The sequence below is a fragment of the Lepidothrix coronata genome, unplaced genomic scaffold, assembly GCF_001604755.1.
Source record: "Lepidothrix coronata isolate B3197 unplaced genomic scaffold, Lepidothrix_coronata-1.0 Scaffold78, whole genome shotgun sequence".
Lineage (NCBI taxonomy): Eukaryota > Metazoa > Chordata > Aves > Passeriformes > Pipridae > Lepidothrix > Lepidothrix coronata.
In genome coordinates this window covers 3,053,612-3,072,599 of record NW_016690258.1, presented here as the reverse complement: position 1 = coordinate 3,072,599, position 18,988 = coordinate 3,053,612, and the positions used below count along the sequence as shown (strand labels likewise).

The 18,988-nt window shown below is 44.2% G+C and overlaps 1 protein-coding gene across 1 annotated transcript in view; it reads right to left on the bottom strand.

Annotated features, from left to right (window-relative positions):
* The window catches only part of DNAH1 (dynein axonemal heavy chain 1), a 90,716-nt gene that overhangs the window by 45,685 nt on the left and 26,043 nt on the right, over positions 1 to 18,988 (bottom strand). Inside the window, 16 exon segments of the mRNA XM_017819972.1 lie at positions 147 to 268; positions 967 to 1,131; positions 2,758 to 2,970; positions 3,874 to 4,127; positions 6,014 to 6,212; positions 7,179 to 7,334; positions 8,452 to 8,593; positions 9,999 to 10,081; positions 10,877 to 10,996; positions 11,640 to 11,865; positions 12,862 to 13,055; positions 13,624 to 13,774; positions 14,777 to 15,066; positions 16,310 to 16,521; positions 17,352 to 17,509; positions 18,747 to 18,988. The exon segment at positions 18,747 to 18,988 is cut by the window's right edge and continues 1 nt beyond it. Coding sequence (XP_017675461.1) covers positions 147 to 268; positions 967 to 1,131; positions 2,758 to 2,970; positions 3,874 to 4,127; positions 6,014 to 6,212; positions 7,179 to 7,334; positions 8,452 to 8,593; positions 9,999 to 10,081; positions 10,877 to 10,996; positions 11,640 to 11,865; positions 12,862 to 13,055; positions 13,624 to 13,774; positions 14,777 to 15,066; positions 16,310 to 16,521; positions 17,352 to 17,509; positions 18,747 to 18,988 — 2,927 coding nt within the window.

The following is an 18,988-nucleotide window of genomic DNA, read 5'->3' as shown; positions in this document are numbered from 1 at the left end:
TTTTCTCCCCATCAGATGGCAGCATTGAAAGGCACAGCCCTGCTTATGTTTTGCAGCCTCATGAATATATCCTAAGCTTAGATGGTTTTGCTTTTTCTTGGCAGAGTGGAGTGAGCGCAATCCAGCCCTCTGAAATTTGGGGTTACCTGGGAAAAGCACCTCTCTTCGTCTCCAGATATTCACTCAGCCCTTTCTGCACGAGTTCGAGTAGTTTGTTGGCATTTTGCAGCTTCTCTAGCAGCACTGGATCAGGGCACAAAGAAATCACCTATAACAGAATGGAGAACAGAGGAAGCATCAGTATTCTGAGCATGTGGGAGATAAGGCAGTGGAGATAATTGGGTTGCCCACTGATGTTACTGATAGGATTTAAATGACTCATGCACAGGAACACTTTCACAGGGGTCTGGAGAGGTGTAAGCTTTGTGGGTAAGGAGGGGAAACAGCTCTTGTGGATGTGACAAGCACATTTCTGGGTTCCCCTAAATACCAACACTTGTAATACAGAATCAAATGGTGATGGAGTCCTGGGAAGTGGAGACTGGAGAACAGAAGAGAGCAGAGCACTGCTACCAGGACACAAAAACAATGGCTCTAAAAAACTCACAGAGTCAGTCTTGGGGAGGAATTGAGGGAGTTACCTTATGGCTTACAGCCATAGCAGGGCTGGTTACAGGAGTCATAGGAGGCAGGGGGGCTGTGTGTTGAGCAGGAGGAATCTGGTGGGGTGCAGAGTTTGGTGCAAGGCATTACAGAGAATGACTCTGTCCATTCTTACACCAGAACAAAAGGTCAAGTTCAAAGAGAAGAAACCCAGCACAATGCCCCGGGCAAGGCTGCACAGTTAATACAGCACTGCTCATCTCCACACCATTACAAAAACAACGACTCAAAGACACAGTCCTTCTGAGAGCACAGCTCCAAGGAGTTTGGGAGACCTGCACTGGCCTTCATCAAGGCACATACCTCAGGGTTTTCATTAGCATTCTTCATGATCTTCCTCCAATCCTTATCCACAGTCTGGTAGCGCTTGCTTTCCACTGGGAGCTGTCTTTTGATGTCCTCTGAGCTAAAGATTGGCTCCAAGTAGAGCCAAGAGCGCTGACAGTTCAGCCATTCCTCCAGGACATCCTAGTGGGAAGCAAGAAGAGCACATCAGAACCCCATGCTATAAACCTGTTCAACAAAACCATTCAAACTGTGTACCAGAATGAGTTTAAAAAAACAAGCAAGAAAAAAAAAGAAAAAAGAGGTGATAATGCATTAGACCTTCCACAATTCTAAAATCTACCTGCAGGGTCAGGAGTTGGAATTTCCTTACCAAATAATTAATAACTTCCTAGCAATCCCCACTGATAACAGTTCTCAGCAGGCATTAGAATTAATACCCACTAGTTTATTGGGGATAGTTTAGAAATATGTGTAAGCCAATACTAAAGTTCAAAGGGACTCTGCGGTGCCTGGTCAAATTTCTGTGACTGGTATTTCTGGTTTTTTTACAGAAGCTGGTACAATGTGAGCACAGAGTAAAATGGGAATTTTATTCTGTGGAAAGAGGTTTTTTTGGGTGAAGAAGAATGACAAGTAAAAGATGCCAGACTGCAATTCTGTCATATCCTCTCTCCTGCCTGAGGTACCTCAGCCCCAGTCTTGCCTACAGAATAATCCATCACAAGATCTTCAAACAACTCTCTGAATTAAGAGAATGAATGAAAAGCTAAATATTTAAGTTAAACACCAGGCAGGAAACCCTGTTCATCAGGCATTCAAAGGAGCAAGAGAATTAGGTTTGAAGAACATCCTCCTCCTCCATTTGCAGGAGATTGGACAGCCTGGGGAACTTGCCCAACATTGCAAAGCAACTGAAAAGTGTTTGACTCCTTTTCAGACTGCCTTAGACACATGGTGCTATCTACAGTCCCCCTGACCTAGCAAGAGCTGGAGTTTTCCAGGACTACAGACAACAATGTTTGCCATACTCCATAGCTAACCCTGGCAAGCCTCTTCCCAGAGGCGGATTTATGGGCCTTTAGTGACAGGAGTGACACAATCAAAAGAAGGGGTAAGAAAGGCAGCGTGAAAACCTGTACACCATCACTGCCAAACCCACACATTAAGTAACTGAATTTCCCCATGTCACCTACTGCCATGGGGCTTGGAGCAGCATGTATCCTCATGAGCACTCCAGCAGTGGCCCAGGCACACACAGATGGTAAACACCAATCGACAGAATAAGGTAGATGTGCATCAAACACCAACATTTACACAGAGTTCTCCAGACAGACACTTGTACTGGAACTTTTCTCCTGCATCAATGCTATTTTGCTGTCAGAGTCCTGCTGGGTGCTGCTGGTTTGAGGAACACACGCTGGCACAGTCTGCCAGATCCTGCTTAAAAGTAGTCTTTCATGTGCTTTCCTACACTGAGATGTGAATGATAGCATGGATTTCACAGAGTTTGTAAGAATCTGTGAGGTCCATTAGTATAGTATGATTAGAGACACCAGTAAGACTGTTTACAGCAATGGGAAAGTTCTGGCCCCACCAAAACATATTGCAGTAGACAGCAAAAGAGCTGCATTATTTTACTAGAGTCAGAGGGCTTTGAAAGGCCCTATTCCTCCCTAAAGACTGATACTATCTCAGTAGCTGTCCTTCCAGCTCCCTAGCAGCAACTGCACAGTGTCGATGTCCCAGCATGGCAGCAGAGCCCAGCTGCCTGCCTTCACCACATGTGTGTGGGTAAGAAACCAATACCTGTGTCATCTTCAGCTTATTTTCCCATTCATTCATCCTTTCCTCAAAAGGTTTCTTGAAGGGTGAGAAGGACATGCTCTGAACCAGGACAATATGATCATCCAGGAGCTGAGAAATGTCATCGGTGCTTTTCAGAATATAGGTTTTTGTTTCTTTGTAAAGCATCACACCAAACACAACTGATTTCCATTCACTCTCTATCTTGTTGAGTGACTGAAACAGAGGGACAAAATTTAATTTTCAGATACAACCTGCAATGGTTATCCCAGCTTCCACAACTCTCTTAATCCCCTTCTCTAGGAAATGACAGATTTTCACTCCTGGATTCCACTAGAAACTGCAGCTGTGTATTTAATGCATGATACACTCAGCAACAGCACATTTCCTCTGCTTTTGCCATAGATTCAACACCTCAACACCTGTGCTGAAAGGAACACCTTGAGGGAAAAAATGGCAATTTCACCTTCAGGCCCATTTATGCTATGAGCTGCACAGAGGCTGCCAGCAAAGGGCCTGTTAAAGATTACAGTTAATGATGGCTTTGTCAAAGGGGGAAATATCCATGAGGAACTCACCTGAGATTTCAGGGAACAAGAGCTGCCACAAGGTCATGACTTTTAATCAAGACCATCTTAGATCGTATATGAACTGGTGAACTGATAGACTTTCAGACTATTTAACTTGTGAATCTCCAGAGCCAGCAAGGTTTTCCTGCACTGGTTTACTGGTTTAAAGGATTAGCCATCTCTGTTTCCAGTCCTAGCTAATCCCCTTGACATAACATTTGAATGGCAGAATGCAGACAGTCAATTTATTTTAACATAACCAGTCACTAATCCCAAAGTGAGGAGTGAGACCTGAGCAGTGGATCAGCATAACCATCGGGCAGTGCTGTCATGCTACAACTGAAATTCTACACAAGGTGGAATATGTTCGTCTAGTGTGTGAACTCAGTTGTGTGGCCATTGCTTCCCTCTGTAAGGGCAGCAGCCTTTTCACGTGTGCTGCAGAATGTGTCTCTGGGACAACAGGAACACCACCCAAGACAACAACTGCCTGCTCAGCAGAAGCATATTTGAGAAGCAACCAAAGACACAGCAAGTCCTCTCTGCTCACATTTTCGATGGCGTATTCCTTGCTGGCTGTCTCAGCCACTTTGAGAATGTTCTCAATGTGGTCCGGCAGGTTCAGCTCCAAGCAGCGACCAAGAGTCAGAGTGGGTTCCAGCTTGACATCAGGGCTAATTTTGTTCGACAGCATCTCCCAGTGCCGCTCTCTCATACCAGGATTGCGCAGCCCTTGAATTAAGGGGACGTATTGTTTGAATTCTTCAATCTTGTCTCGAAAGCTCATTGCGACACCCTGGCAGTCTTGCAGGGGGGAAAAGAGAACAACATCAGCAAAGTCTTGCAGGGGGAAAAAGAGAACAACATCAGCAAAAACACTAGGTGAGGAAGTTGGCTTAAGGAATTTCTAGAAGTTGTCTAAAGCCTGATGTGCGTGTAGTCACATGGTATGGGGTAGATAAGCAGCAGGAGAGAGCACTGGAAAATGCAGGTCGAAGTAATGAGGATATGAAGGATCTCTCTATATGGCCACTAAGGCAGGATCCAAGTCCACTCCCAGAAGCAGATCTGCCTATCAGCCAAAAGCCATGCTAAGCAGAAGTGTGACTTAGGCTTGAGCTCACCAGAGGACAAGAATTAAACAAATTAACTCCTTGATATGGGCTCAATCATGATGAAGCCTCATCTGCCAGAAGGTATTTTAGAAGCTCTGGTCATCATTCCAAGACATTTACTTCTTAACAAGGCTATATTGTAAGTTATCTCACACCCCAGCTCAGGCCATCCTCCATAGAAGATGGACACTATACCTAGGAGCTAGAGGCAGGCTGGGATCCCAGCCAGCTCTGGAAATGGGAAGCATGCAGGAGAGATCCTGCCAGCCTATAGCCATGCTAGGGACGAATGTACTTCTGCCTCATAGGAAGGACAAAGTGAAGGAATAAGCTTTTCTCTTTGGGGGCATCCTGGAAACCCCTGTCTCCTCAGTGTTCATATCCTACCCTTTTTCCAGCTCATGCTACTGTGAGTAAAGCAATGGGTAGGCAAAGCACACGGGACTTGCTTCCCTTTCAAAATGTGGCTACAGCATGTGCCTCCTTTAACTGAACCCTGAGTGGCTGCACTGCACACTCACAGCAAGGATGTGACTGCCACACACTCTCTGATGGGTGTATCCAAAGACAAGGCAGATTCAAGGACAAAACATATATATTTCCAGGTGCCAGGGGATATTGCAATGAATACGAGCAGGTATTCTTAGTATTTCTGTTTATCATAATGATTCATAGTTACTCATGCATCCACTCATCACCTCCTCCATTGGGGCTGATTCATGGCATTGTTTAAGAGCAAGTTCAAGTTAAAAAGGATGAATCAAAAATCACCCACAGCAAAGTATATTTCAATCTAAGCCATCTGGCAGGAGATTTTTAGAATCAGCTCTAAAGAATGACCAACACATCTCTGAGAATCAGGGAATGGGAAGTTAAGCTACAACTGAAGTCTCAATTCCAGCTTTATTAGGAGAAATGGTTAAAAGACCTTCATGTGAATTGCAAGGGCTGGGTGCAATCATCTAAACCTCATACATATTCAGGCAAGAAGGAAAATTTTTATTATATTCCACAGATCATTTGGAAATGACTCTGCAATTTCGTTTTATTCATAACAAAATCAAGACCTCTTCTGGCTTTCCATTAAATTCATTGGCCAATAGAGAAATTAGGATTGGCCAAGAAAACAGCACCTGGAAGACCCAGATTCAAGTTCCCTCGCTGCCTGACTTGCGTAAGGGCTTAAACCCACATGTCTAGCCAGTGGGCTATATAGTAATTCTCTGTGACTAGCCAGGATTATTTATCTTTATATATATGAGTAAATACTAACTGCAACATCAGAGGGTGGCTTTTATTTCAGTATCATCTTGGGAATTAGGTATAAAAGGGATTTGCAGCCTGGTAGTTTCCACGCCAAATTGGTACTTCAAGCAGCTAACTAGCATCTAGATGTGAATCATCACTATTTCAGGAAAAAAAAAGTAGAAAATAACTTTGCTAGCATCATTTTCTCAGCTGTCTCTAATACACACATGTGACATCTTGACAATCCCTGTTCAGAGCACTCCATGACATGCCTCACCTCAAAATGCTGTTATGCACCAACTTCCTTTCCCCAGACTGTGTATCTACCTGGTGAATCCTTGAACTGCTTCACGCATCTCTGCATTGTCTTAAGAGAGTCATTGACATTCTTTTCTAGCTCCTCAGCCTCAATTTTAACAAGAGAATCATTCATCCAGCTCTCGTTCCAATTCATCCAGTCTGACACTGTAGTCCAGAGATCATAGTATGGCTGGAATTCCTTAGTCATCTTGGACACCACACCATACTTTGGAAAGAGAGAGAGAAAAGGCATAAGCAACAAGTATATTCACCTCTAGATGACAGATTTTGTGTCAAAAGGCCAAAAAAAGCCCAACTCTTTTCTGAATCTGAAGCCAGCACTGTACTTCAAGAGGATATATCAGACTACCTTCTCCTGGGACAACAATATATATTCCAAGGGAGAGCAACAAGCAGAGCTGGGTTTGACAAATTCAGGACAAAATGCATCCAGTGGAGCTGTGCCTGCACAATGTATGTGGCATGGAAAACACTCCCCCCACTTGCCTCTACAAATATTCTCCTGCAGAATGAAGATATTTTGATGGGCAGGCCATACACAGTCAGTGAAAGCACACACTGCACAACCATATCAAAACTTGTCTCCTTACAGTGAAGGAGAAGTAACCACAGACTAAGGGGTAGGAAAAGATCACGTGAACTCCACTTTTGGTCTGCAGCCAGACTAGGCTGGATGTGGATGACAATGACTCATTGGCAGCTGAGCAGCTACAAGCAAAATTGAGTGTTTCCAACTATATAAACTGTTGCCTTAAGAGAACACCACGCTCCCAGCCCAGCCAGCTGCCAGCACCCACCGTGCAACCACTCGCATTCACACCCATAGACCTGAAGCAACACCCTTACAGAAATGGGTGCATCTTAACTGCTGCTTCAAGACCTTCCCCAACCAATTCCTCCTCATCACCATCCCTCAGATCTCAGTGTGGGCACCCAAGTCTCTCACAGAAGTGGTAATATCAGACCCTGAGCAGCCTTCCACATTCTCCTGGGATCAGCACTTCTGCAGCACAGCATGGTCATTCTACAGGACTGAGAAGCAGGTCACCAGATAAACCAAACCAGCATGAAGGATTCCTTCCTGAGGAACTACGTCTCATTATTTGCTCTACCTACCACCTAAAACGCCAACAAAGACTGGAGTCCTGCAGGTACAGGACCTGACACTTACATCGGTAACTTTGATGCCAAAGAGTCTTTCCCTGTTGTTGTACAGAACTGCCAAATCCTGAAGCTCCTTCAGCTGCTTCCGGACATCCCTTGCATATTCAGCAAACTCATGAGCTTGGTTAACATCTGACTGGATGGAAAATCCACCTACAGTCAGCTGGAAGAGAAAAGGCAGGCATTAGATGGGGCTCTGAAGCTGAGTGCTGCCTCTAGAGATCTCAGCTTCCTGGTGTCTCTGTTTCATTCAAAGGCAAGATTTATATGCTCAAAATTCCACCTCCCCCAAACCAATTCCAATTCTGTTTAGACCATGATGAAAGTGGTCTAAACATGACTGGTCAGGTGGATAAAAATGTAAATGTGGTGACCAGCTGCTTTTTGTCTTTGTGACAACAAATGATCCCCAAGGAATAGGAGCAATAAGTCTGTGCCAAATTTCTTGATATTGAATTTATACTGTTATTAGCTATCTGTCATCAGAATCAGTAAAGTGCAAATGATAGCTCTACTGGTCACTCAGTTTTTATTCAAGAATTGTTTAACAACATATGCCTAGAACTTCCCTAATAATTTTTGTTTTGTTTTGGTGGGTTGGATTTGTTTGTTTGGTTTAGATTTTGCTTCAGTGTTTTGTGTGGGTTTGGTTTCTTCTTTCTTTGGATTTTGTTTGTTTGTTGGTTTGGGTTTTTTTTTAATCCAGTGTTGAGGTATTATCATTTTGGGAATCTATTTCCAAGATATTCTAGCTCGGTGATTACAATCTTTCTAAGATGGCTTTTTTTTTTTTTCCCTGTATTTAACACTTCCTGGTGAAAAAATAAAATTCAGACCGTTTAAGAGACACCAGAGGTATCTCAACTCCAAAACTCTGCAATTATTTCAGTTTTTTTTCCCACAAGATGAGTTCCATGGCTGAATGCTGGATTTCCCCCCTTGATGGCAGCGTATTGTAGGAGATGCTCTGCAGGGAACTGAGTACACAAGTAGGAAAAAGGAGGTGCATGTGTTGCCCGAGCACCAAGAACTGGAACGTTGTATCTCGATGAGTACCTTCCCACTGAAAAATGAGTATTTCTGCATATTATTATCTTTCACACAAAAATGAAACTCTTAATCAAAAGCCAACCAAAAAACCCAAACAAACAGGGAGGGTGTGATAATTTTTGGTCCAACAGTACATTGACCTAAAAAGTCATCTGAAAGTTTCCCACTTGCCTGACCACAAGAGCTTCAAGGCCCTCTTTTACGGACAGTTCATATCAGGGGCTTAATACCTGCATTTCATCCAGTTTGCCTTGAAATAAATTCTGATCCTGGATCTGCGCTTTGCGAAATTTCTCTTCATCCTCCACATGCTGGAGCCGAATGGCCTCTGTTTCCATAGACATTTTCAGTGGCCAGTAACTTGCAGCCCACCTGCACTCACATGATATAAGAAAAGAAACAGAAAAAGGAAAAAAAAAAAGAAAAAGAGAGGAGAAAGAGAAGCTTTTTGAGCATATGTTTGAAATGCTGAAAATAACAGAATGAGAAAGCCAAATCCCACCAAATAAGGAAGCTTTACAACAACAGAAACACATGTGTTTTCAACAAAACATTTTTTTCCAGCTTGTCTTGTTGATATGCAGTCCTTGTGACTAGGCTATTCAGCTGGAGAGGGCTGGGGAGAAGTGGAGGGCCCTTTTAAAAGGAACAAATCCACTACATTGCTGAAAAGCTAGGAGACAGCAAAATAACAGTTGGCATCCAGAGGGAATGTCTGTCTTTGAATGTTTTCACAAGGAACTGAAGAAAATGGGGTCAGAGTCTTGGCTTATGGCTTTTCAGGGCTACTGAAAAAGCCAGTCTCTTGTTAAGCAGGGCAGTGAGGGGCCAGGGTAAGCCAGATACAGGGAAGCCCTGGATAGCAAGGCTTTTGCAGAGTGCCCTGAGGAGAGTGTTGTAGATCCAGGAAAGGCTGCATAAAGTGGCTGCTTAGCCATGGCAGGTTTTGCTCAGCCTCAGCACACCCATTACTGACTCCATTTGGATTCCTCAGCCTGTGTGCAATGCCAGGTGCAAGTTTTGCAGCACTACACTCGGGGTCACACCCCTCTCAGAACCTGGGGATCAGCCATCTCCTAGGTCTCCTCTTTGTTTTATTACTCAGATTGGGTCTTGACTGTGCCTCAGTAGCAGAGTCAGCTCACAAACACAGCCACGAGGCTTCTAAAGTCTGCTCAGCCCTGGAAGTACTTCTTATATGACATGTACTTGGTCCAGTGTGTCTACAACCTGAGTGAGTCTCTGCAGAGTGCTCCTGAAACTAGAAACATGGGGTGCAAAGGCCAAAAACCCCACAGAAGCTGCAGGAAAAGCAGCTCAGCCCTAGGATAGCTTGGCACAGGTTCTAAAAACATCTTACAGAGAAGAAGTGCAGTAATAATAAGGGTACAAGTTCCTTCCTACTCTTAAGAAAACTATGGGAGTGTTCCTATCTTGGAAGTGTTCATTTAGTTTCAGACACAGACTAAAATGTGCACTTTGAGACCTTGCAAATGTCTCAAAAAAAACCCTCTAAAAGAACCCCACCAAGAGAAAGGGGCTTTACTATGCTAAACAGGTTAATAGCTATCAGTTTGCCTTGCCCCAGGCCAGAAGGCAGCATGAACTCACACTTCTTGTCTACGAATTTCATTTCAAGAATTCAGTGCTCATATAGCCTGAGAGACACTTAAAAGTTCTGCAGGAGCCCTTGATAGACACATGGCCCCTGAAGCACTGAGAATGGTAATTGCTGCAGAGTCCCACTTCGACAGTGGGAGAAATGCCTTGTGCTCACTTGTCACTGAAATCTTCTTCAGTGAGATTGTAAAGGAATTCCTCCATGACCTTGTAATCTTCCATGACTTCATGAATCAGTTGCTGCACAGGGTGAGAGAAAGAGACAAAAAGTATACACCTTTAGACCATGCTGATTCCAACTCTCTAGTGTGCACCTCATTTTCATGAGGTGCCTTTGAAGAGCATTAGTCACACAAGCTTAATGTGATGTGGGCTGCTTCTGTGCTATGTGAACAGTGGGAATGGATTTAAACCCCTTGTTCTGCGAATGATCACACCATCATCACCCTCTGTTCTATGTGAATGAAAAGACGTGTGACTTAGTGGATAAAGTGCTGGACAAAAATTGAGCGTTTTGGGTTATCCTCCAGGTTCTCTCCTTGGCATAGACAAGTCAGCTTACAGCTTGATGCCTTTGTTCCCCATTTGTTCAGCTGGGAAACGACCTATGCTTCAAATAACTTTGAAATAACTCAGTAATAGAATGTCCTATTAAAAGAAATACATTAACAGCGATATAAACATTGGGTAACAGAAAGATTTTCTTGAAAATAGCATTCATTTTTAAACGACAGCTATTCAGTACACAAATGCAGAATGGATCTTGAAGGCAGCAAAATGCACACATAGGTATTTTAGGCAAGATTTTTAACTGCTATTTTGTTTTGCAAAGATATTTAAATTCATGATATGTGTATTTAAAAATACAAGTCTTAGGAATTATAAAAATACAAAGCCAGGAATCTCGTGGCATTACACGCAAAGACATTCAAGTAAAAAAAACTGAAGTTCTGCTTTTGAGACACCGCACATTGCAATGACAAACTTCCTCCTCACTTCCCTTGGTATCCAAGTCCAAATGAGAGCGTGTCCTACCTCCTGCACAGCCAGCTGCTCAGGGATTCCCTTCATCCAGTCACGCAGCTCCGTCAGCTCCTCGATAGTCTTTGGTTTCTCATGAATTTTGCTGCTGACAGTCTCATATGCATTACAGATCTGCAGGAGGACACAGTGGAGAAAAGACCACCAAAAAGTCACTAATGGCTAATAAACAAACTGGAAAACCTGCCATGACCCACTCACTTCCCATATTGCAGGTGGTCTAAGTGATGAGTATATAGCCCTGCTCTGTCTTTTTTTTTTTTTCACAGTCTTTCTCCATCCATCTCATTTGAGCTCAAATGGAATGAAACTGCCAAAAAAAAGAGGAAGAGGAACTGCAGGTGTATAGTGGAAATGATGACAATAACAGATTTAGACAACTGGCTGGCAGATGCAATTGTCTATATTCCAGTTATCCTCAGAGCAAGCAGAAGGACCTTCCAGTTGTCTACTAGACAGACCTTTTCAATCTACCAGTACATTTTATAAGATGGCAAGGTCTTGAAGAATTTCATCTCAAGAGCTACAGGTTTCAGGCACGTAATCTACTGAGTATATTTAATACTTGATTTGGTTGAGTATGCATATCTCCCCTCTAGTTTTCATTTTAAATATTCACTCCAATGTGATCTTTAAAATATCCTCATTAATGTGGCCTTTGGTGCTGTCTTTTGTCCATTTCACAAAAACACAGCGACTTCAAAAGCAGAAGGACAAGACAAGACAGACAGATAATCTACTGAACCAAGTAACTTACATTCTGCACCTTCAAATGGAGGGTTTTAGCCAGCATGTCCAACACAGAAGTGGCAAGCACTTTGTATTTTCCAGACAGATTTTGCCTAATATATTCTATCCTGACATGGAAGGGACCAATGATAACAGAACTAGGGAGAACGTTGTCCATGTTCTCCTTTTCAGACAAGTACTTGCTTACTATTCTCATCACCTCCTGAGCAGGTGGAAATTGCTCTTCATAGTCTCTGTAAATAAAAACATCAATAAAAAAATGATAATGTACACCTTAACAATATTTGACCATCCAGACTGTTTGTAGGATGTCCAGATGTGTCTACACAAAGGATCAAGGCATTAAATTAATCTACTTGAATTTTTACAACTTTCTGCAAGCATAGACTGAGAAGGTGCCAATGTCTTCTGAGGAATATTATTGGGGAGCAAGGGAAGGGACAGACTCAAATCTGTAATGAGTTTTAGAGCACAATAGCTGTGGAATGGAATAAGAACACAAAATATTTTAGCTGTAGAAAGGGAGTAAAAGAAAGAGACAAAAGAGGAAGTAGGGCAAGAAGAGAGGGAGAAACAAAATAAAAGCACTGGTGTAAACAGGGCAAGATCAGGAAGCACCTCAGGGGAGGGTAGGTACTTCAGCATGTTCTGGGAAGAGACAGAAATTTGTCAGATAGGATTTGTAAATTGATTAAGCTGGAACAACAAAAGAAAAAGGGCTTCATTCCCACTGTTTGGAGAAAACGTGACACCCAAATAGAAGTCCTTTAAAGTAACAGAGGCTAAAGGACAGCATAGGTGCAAAGAGTTTCAGCAGTGAAAACAATGGGTTGAAACAAAAGAAAACATTACTGTCTACAGAAAGCTATCAGCCTGAACAGACACTATATGAAGGAGGTCAGGGTCAAGTATCTTAACTGGATTCTCAAGCAGGATGATTCATTTTTAGGGCCATTAATATCTCCAGTTACACTGACAAACATGACAGGAATGTGACTGCTGTCAGAGGCAGGAAGAAATTCTCACTGCCACCACCAATGTCCTCTAAAAGCATGGACCATCACCCATAGCTGAAATCTGCCTCTGATGGATGCCCGATCTCACATACGAGGCACGTGGTCTCAGAACAGGTCCCATGTTCTCACACAACACACAACAACCCATCCACACAACAGCTTCTGCAAAGGCTTGCCATTTGGGGCAGAGGTGCTTTGTCAGAAGCCACTTACTTTAGGAAGTACTGGATATCATTGTTATTTATCTCTAAGAACTTCTCATATCTCTTGCCGTAGGCTTGGAGAGGGATCTGTGTCTTTTGGATGGCAGTCTGCAGAGCCTCACGTAGCTCTTCCACTTCTGGTTCATGCAAACCCACTGATTCCAGCAAGGGTGTGCCTGTGATATCCATGTTCTCCAACACATACTGGAAGAGGAAGGATAGAGGTCTTTCAGAACTAGCAGAGCTAAGTGTGCCTCCTCAGCAGAGGGGCATGACAAACACTGGTGGCCCCCCTGGGAACTCCTGCAATCCTGCATTGTGTCAGGAATTGTTTTATCACTTTTATGTTGCCCCCACTCCCCAAAGAAGGAGAATCCAGGGAGACAGTAACAGGCAGAAGAATAAATATGCAGAAGAGACCTGCATTAAACTGACAGCATTGAAAACAGTGGTATTTCCTTTACGAGTCTGCTTTTCTCAGCTGCCATGCACTCAGGGGAACCAGGTTGCTTAGGACATGTGCCCACAGAACCTGCAGCACCAAAGCAGAGACAGCAACTAGACAGAAGAGCTATAAGGTTGGGGAGATTAAAGAAATCCCGTCAGAATTGAACTGCATTAGCACAGTGATGTGCCCAAATTGATTTAACTGCATTCCCAGCTACCTACTTCTGTGCCTCTCTCCCTCACTACAAGCTCAGGGGTGTCTATGCTGAGCTGCAATGCACTGAGACATTCACAGCTGTATCACTGTTGATGCAGAAGAGTTCACCTGCTCCAGCTGTGGGACACTGTGAGTCGCCAGGATTCCCTTGTCGAACAGAGAACTGAGGGACATCTCAAAGGTCTCCACAGAGGGGCTGAAGACAATGCCACTGCTGTCTAGCACAAGGTCAGTTGTAAAGAGTGGATTCCTTTGAGGCCTACAGTGGGAAGAGATAAGACAGAACAGGAATGCTTTTTGAGACAATGGCATACAACTGTATTGCTCTGGTGCTGCTATCAAAATGCCTTCTGGACAGGAAGGAAAAGCAGAGGAGAGGAGGACTGTCTCATGCAGATGAAGGTATGAAACACTGCATTCTAAATTTAAGACATTGAGAACACTTTTCTATCAAAAGTGAAGGAAGCATCAATCATGACATATCAGATTCCCCAGAAGTCAAAACCTTATCTTGCGAATTGGTGCTGCTTTACAGAAAAATTACTGATGCTCTTCAAACCAGACATTCAGTATCTCCAATACACTCCTAAAGTGCACCTTCTGGAAGTTATATTAGTATCACCCAATCTTGTATGTGACCAGCATGACTCAGGATCAGCTGAAGTCAGTGTCAAGACTTCCATTGATTTAAGGGTAAAAGGCCTCATATGAGTGGCAGGGTTTTGTTGTTGTTGTTTTTTTTCTTCTGGTTTTCCATTTCTAAATGTTCCCTTTTTAATACCATGAAGGACAAAAATCCTCAAATCAATACCCAAAGGAATAAAAATCTATGCACTGTGATAACCTAAATTTGGTATTCTTTAGAGATCCCAAGCCAGGTCCTACTTCTGAGGTTTTATCCAAGAATGAAATACCTCCCAGTATTCTTTTTCCTGGCATCCAGAAAAAACCTAGCAGTAATAATTTGCTCCCCCAAGAATGCTGGAGGTGACTGATCTTTAGAGCAGTACATCAAAGCAGCAGACCTTGGTTCTGATGGGCTGTCCCATATCACAAACAGCAGCTTGAAAGCTGTACCAACAGAGCAGCTCTGTGTCATTCTTACATACTCAAACAAATGTGTCAGGTGGAGGACTGGAAGAAAGAGCTCAGCCTAAAGCCCTCGTACAGAGCAAAGTGCACTTGTGGAACAGTAGATAGAAAGACAATAGCACTAGGCTGTTTTGTTCTTTCCACCCTTTCTTTTTTCTTGCTTTCTTACATGTTGGCAAGGTCATCTCCCCATTCCATGTCCTTTGAGCAATGCAGGACACTCTGGCAAGCATCCAGCAAAAGCTGGGTGAAGCTGCTCAGTGAGTTCTGGACCAGAGACCGCAGAGAGTCCTGAAGCATGAATTTGATGCGTTCCATCAGCTTATACAGTTTGGATCTCTGGTAGGCATCCCAGTCACTCTGCTCCAGGTTGAACCAGTCTTTGTCTGCATCTCTAAGGTTGCTCTTTATTGCAGTCGTTATGTTATCAATCCAAGTATCCTTGAGAAATGTCTCAACCTAGGGCAAAGAAAAAAAAAACCAAGATGAGTAACCCTCCAAGGGCTGATGGGAAAGCAGTATGGCAAGGTGAGCTACTAGCTGGGGCTGCTGGGCCTCTCTGGCATGAAAGAAAACTGTTCTCTCAGAGCTGTGGCAGCTAAATAGTAACTCTCAAACCCATGCACACACACGTGGCATCTGAACCTGGTCATACATCTCCTTCACTGACAAAAGACCCACAAAAAGAAAGCCTGGTATTAAAAAGTGGGAGTGCTCTATTCTTTCTTTTTATACATTGTTCCTTTTTTGTTCTCTTTTCTATTGAACAGTATCCCTGGAGCTGCCTGTGTCAGGGTCCCTTACAAAAAGTTGTGTAGACAGTATGATGAGCAAATAAAGGACAGAATGTTGTCTTCTCTTGACAAGTGAGGAGAAAGAGCAGAAGAAGCCAAGGGCAGTAGCAGCAGTCTGCAGTGTTTTAATTTATTAAAATACCACCAAGTGTCACTTCTGCTCCACAGGCAGCTGCTGTTTGTGTGTAATAAAAGAACCTTAGTCACCAAGTGTATGACAACAGTGCCTGGTTGAAACAGCATGGGACTGGGAAGGACCAGCACATGTTCTCTGCCACTGATTTAGTGTGCAACCCTGTGCAACCTGCTTGTGTTGTCACAGCCAGGGTACAATGTGCTGCCCTCAATTAGAGGACACAAAGATCTTCTGGTGAGAGTTACCACGGAGTTGCAAATTTTTGTCCTACTCTGTCTGCTGGCATTGCAAGCAGAGCAATTTAATTAAGTACATAAAGAACACAGAGTGTAGAAAAGCACTACCCCCACGAGTGCTTCAGGAGGAATCAAAGATCTTGTGTCTTGCAGCTGGATGGATGAGGAAATAAAGAAAAAGAAATCAAAAGAAAGGAAACTTTTGAGTGCCAACCAGGACTGTTATCTGCATGGAAACCAGGTGGAGGAGAGAGAGGCTGCAGCCTTACATGGCTACTTGCTCAACACATGACTAAGAGCATGGTCAGCATTGGTTGATCCTAACTAGGGGGCTAGGGGCCTTTCAGCCCATTCTCCCCACATCCCAATCAATTTGACAGGCATATGCAAATTCCTCCCTGCCCCAGCCACAATGTCCCCTTCGACAGTTCATCAGATTTCAGGGAACAGATCTGCAGCTGCTGCATCTGTCTAATACACACTGACAGCACTGGTGGCTGCTCCATGTGTTCACCCCTCACGCTTCCTCTGCTCACCTGAGTGAAGGTCTGGGTCTGGATCTCCTCAAACTCCTCCAAAGAGACAAGTTTGGTTACGGATGAGTTAAAGAGAGACATGGCAACCACCTTGTTGCACTCATCCTGCACCTGTGCCAGGAGAAGGATGACTTCTGGCCTGCTCAGGAGTGAGATAGAGCTGAAACGCGTTTGTCGTTTACCAAAAGGGTAGTCTGGGATCCAGATGAGCCCTAGCACCAAAGAAAAGAATGTCATTGCCTGCAACAGCCATTCCAACTCCTGTTTTTAGAGTAAGTACAGCTCCCTTTGGGACAGCATTTGTGAAAAGGGCTCTGCACTGATGTACAGGCCATTTTCACGTAGCAGCTTCAGCAGAGAGCTGGATGAAAAAGAGAGTCTCTGCTCTGCAGTAGAGATTTTCTGCAGCCTCCCATTAGGGGTTGAGGGGCTGTCTTAGTGCTTGACCTTCCCAAGGCTTTGGCTCATGAAGTTTCCATGAGAAACAACATTGGAATTGAAGAATCTTCCCACTGAGGCTTCAAGGCACAGCTGAGTCACCTCATCTGTAAGCTGCCACTTGTGAACCACCTCAAGGCCTTCCAGCCTTTGAAGTGCACAAAATACGGCACCCCATCTTTTACTGTGGCCTTTTTTCCTCCAGTTTGGGACTATAAAAGAGCCTGAGCCCTCTTTCACAGCTGAGGTGTGCCCCAGCTGAGCACAGCAGATGCAAGGCAGTCAGCTCCAACACAGTGCAAAGCAGAAGGCAGTTGATCTAATCACACTGCCAAGCATTTGGTGCCACTAAAGGTACACTCGCAGAGTTACTGCAGCTTAGCTGATGGGTGGTAATGTGTTATACTGAGGTAACACGAACATGCAAATATACCCTAAAAAACAGGAGATACACTCAAAAGTCTCACAATCTCCTGCTGCTGCCCCTTATGAGCCCTAATCATTACCCTGAACCTGAGAGTTCCTACAGCAAACTGCGACTGCTGTTAAAGACAGGAGGTCCCATAACCACACTGAATTCAAACCGCTACACTGTGTCCCCTACCTTTCTCTGGTATTTCCTTCTCCTCTTTGTCTGGCAGGGTGACATAAGAAAACATCTCAGGTTTGGAACTGACAACTTTGTCAAAGCTGATCCTGTTCATGGTGTGTTTATACTCTAATCTCACTTCTTCCTCCAGGTTGCACATGCAGTCTGACATGCTGTTACAAGACACAGAAACACTGATAATCCATGGTGTTTGAGCAAAGTATGTCTGTAGCTTTACTGCAAACTCCACCCATCATTATCTCCCTTCTGAATTTGCTAATCCAGAAGCTCCCCTACTACCGACCAAATCAGGAGAGCTGTACAGACAATCAAGCAGCCAGCAAAGCTATCAACTGGACTTTTAATGACAGAGGCAAGAGGGGATCAAGGACTAGGACTGCAGCCTTCTCAAGTGTCTTTTCATGTCAAAGCAAAATCTCCAGTGGGGAGAAGCATTACAGAAGGGAGGAGAATTAACCAAAAACTGAGGAAGCTAGCTGGCAGTTCTGGAAAAGTTGGGCTATCCAAGCTGGCCTCTCATTCGCCTCCTGCTGAACACCTCTTGACATCAGTTTGCTCAGGCAGAACATGTGCATAAGTGCTGAAACCCCGCTCTGTTTGCCTTGGGAAATCATCATCCTTCACCTCAAGCAGGCAGAGTACTTTCTTTATCCCTATATTTCTGCTTACAAACAGAGACTAATTACTCTCCTACTCTCTAGTTCAGGTTGGCAGACCATGCAGCCCTTCACACCTTCCTGTCTCTGAGCAGGGCAATCAGTCACAGCTGACTCTGAGCAACACCACCAATGGCTCATGATTCATCAGCCCAGGGACATTAAAATGCCTTCCTGTTATGAACTGCATCTCAAAGAGATACTTGATTATATCCAGGTGGAGATCTCCTGTTCTGTTTGCTTCCCCCCGTGCATATCTTATTTTGATTTGTTTTAGCAATAGGTTAATAGGTACAAGAGTCACCAGCAGGCATCAGTCAGGTCTCTGGAGACAACTGGCGGTCTGCAGATCAATACAGCAATGACTGATCTGTTCTTTGAAAGCACAGGGAGACATCAAGGTCAGCCATGCCATTTTTGCCAACCTTCCTGCTGTTGAAGGCCACTTAACTGCAGGTGTAAGCATGGTTTGGTGGATCTGCACATGAAATCTACTTCATCTGGGGACACTGACAGACCACCCACCCTGTACATGTGTCCCTGGGGCTCTTGTCCTACCTACTTCTGATGACACTCTGGGCACATGCACAGGCTGGAAGGCAGATGAGATCCATGCTCTGCGAGTTGGATGCTCAAGATCTGCCTCCACTGACACTTGTTTTGTAGCCCTATGAAGTCCTACAATGTTTATGGACTGAAGGCGGAGCCCCCAGATATGGATGGGATGCTTTACCTCTTCTCATCCTTCAGTTTGGGTGTTTGCATAGCCAACAGCTTCATCCTCTGCAGGCTGTTCTCGCTGATGTTGTGCAGTCCCTCTGTGGGCATGCAGTCCACATACAAGTGATACATGAGCAGCCCCTGCGTCTTCTTGCGCAACCTTTCGGCCGCGGCCACGCGCTCCGCGAACACCTGGGGATCCTCGGCCAGGAACATCAGGCAAACTCGTGGCACCCAGTACTGACACGGCAACAA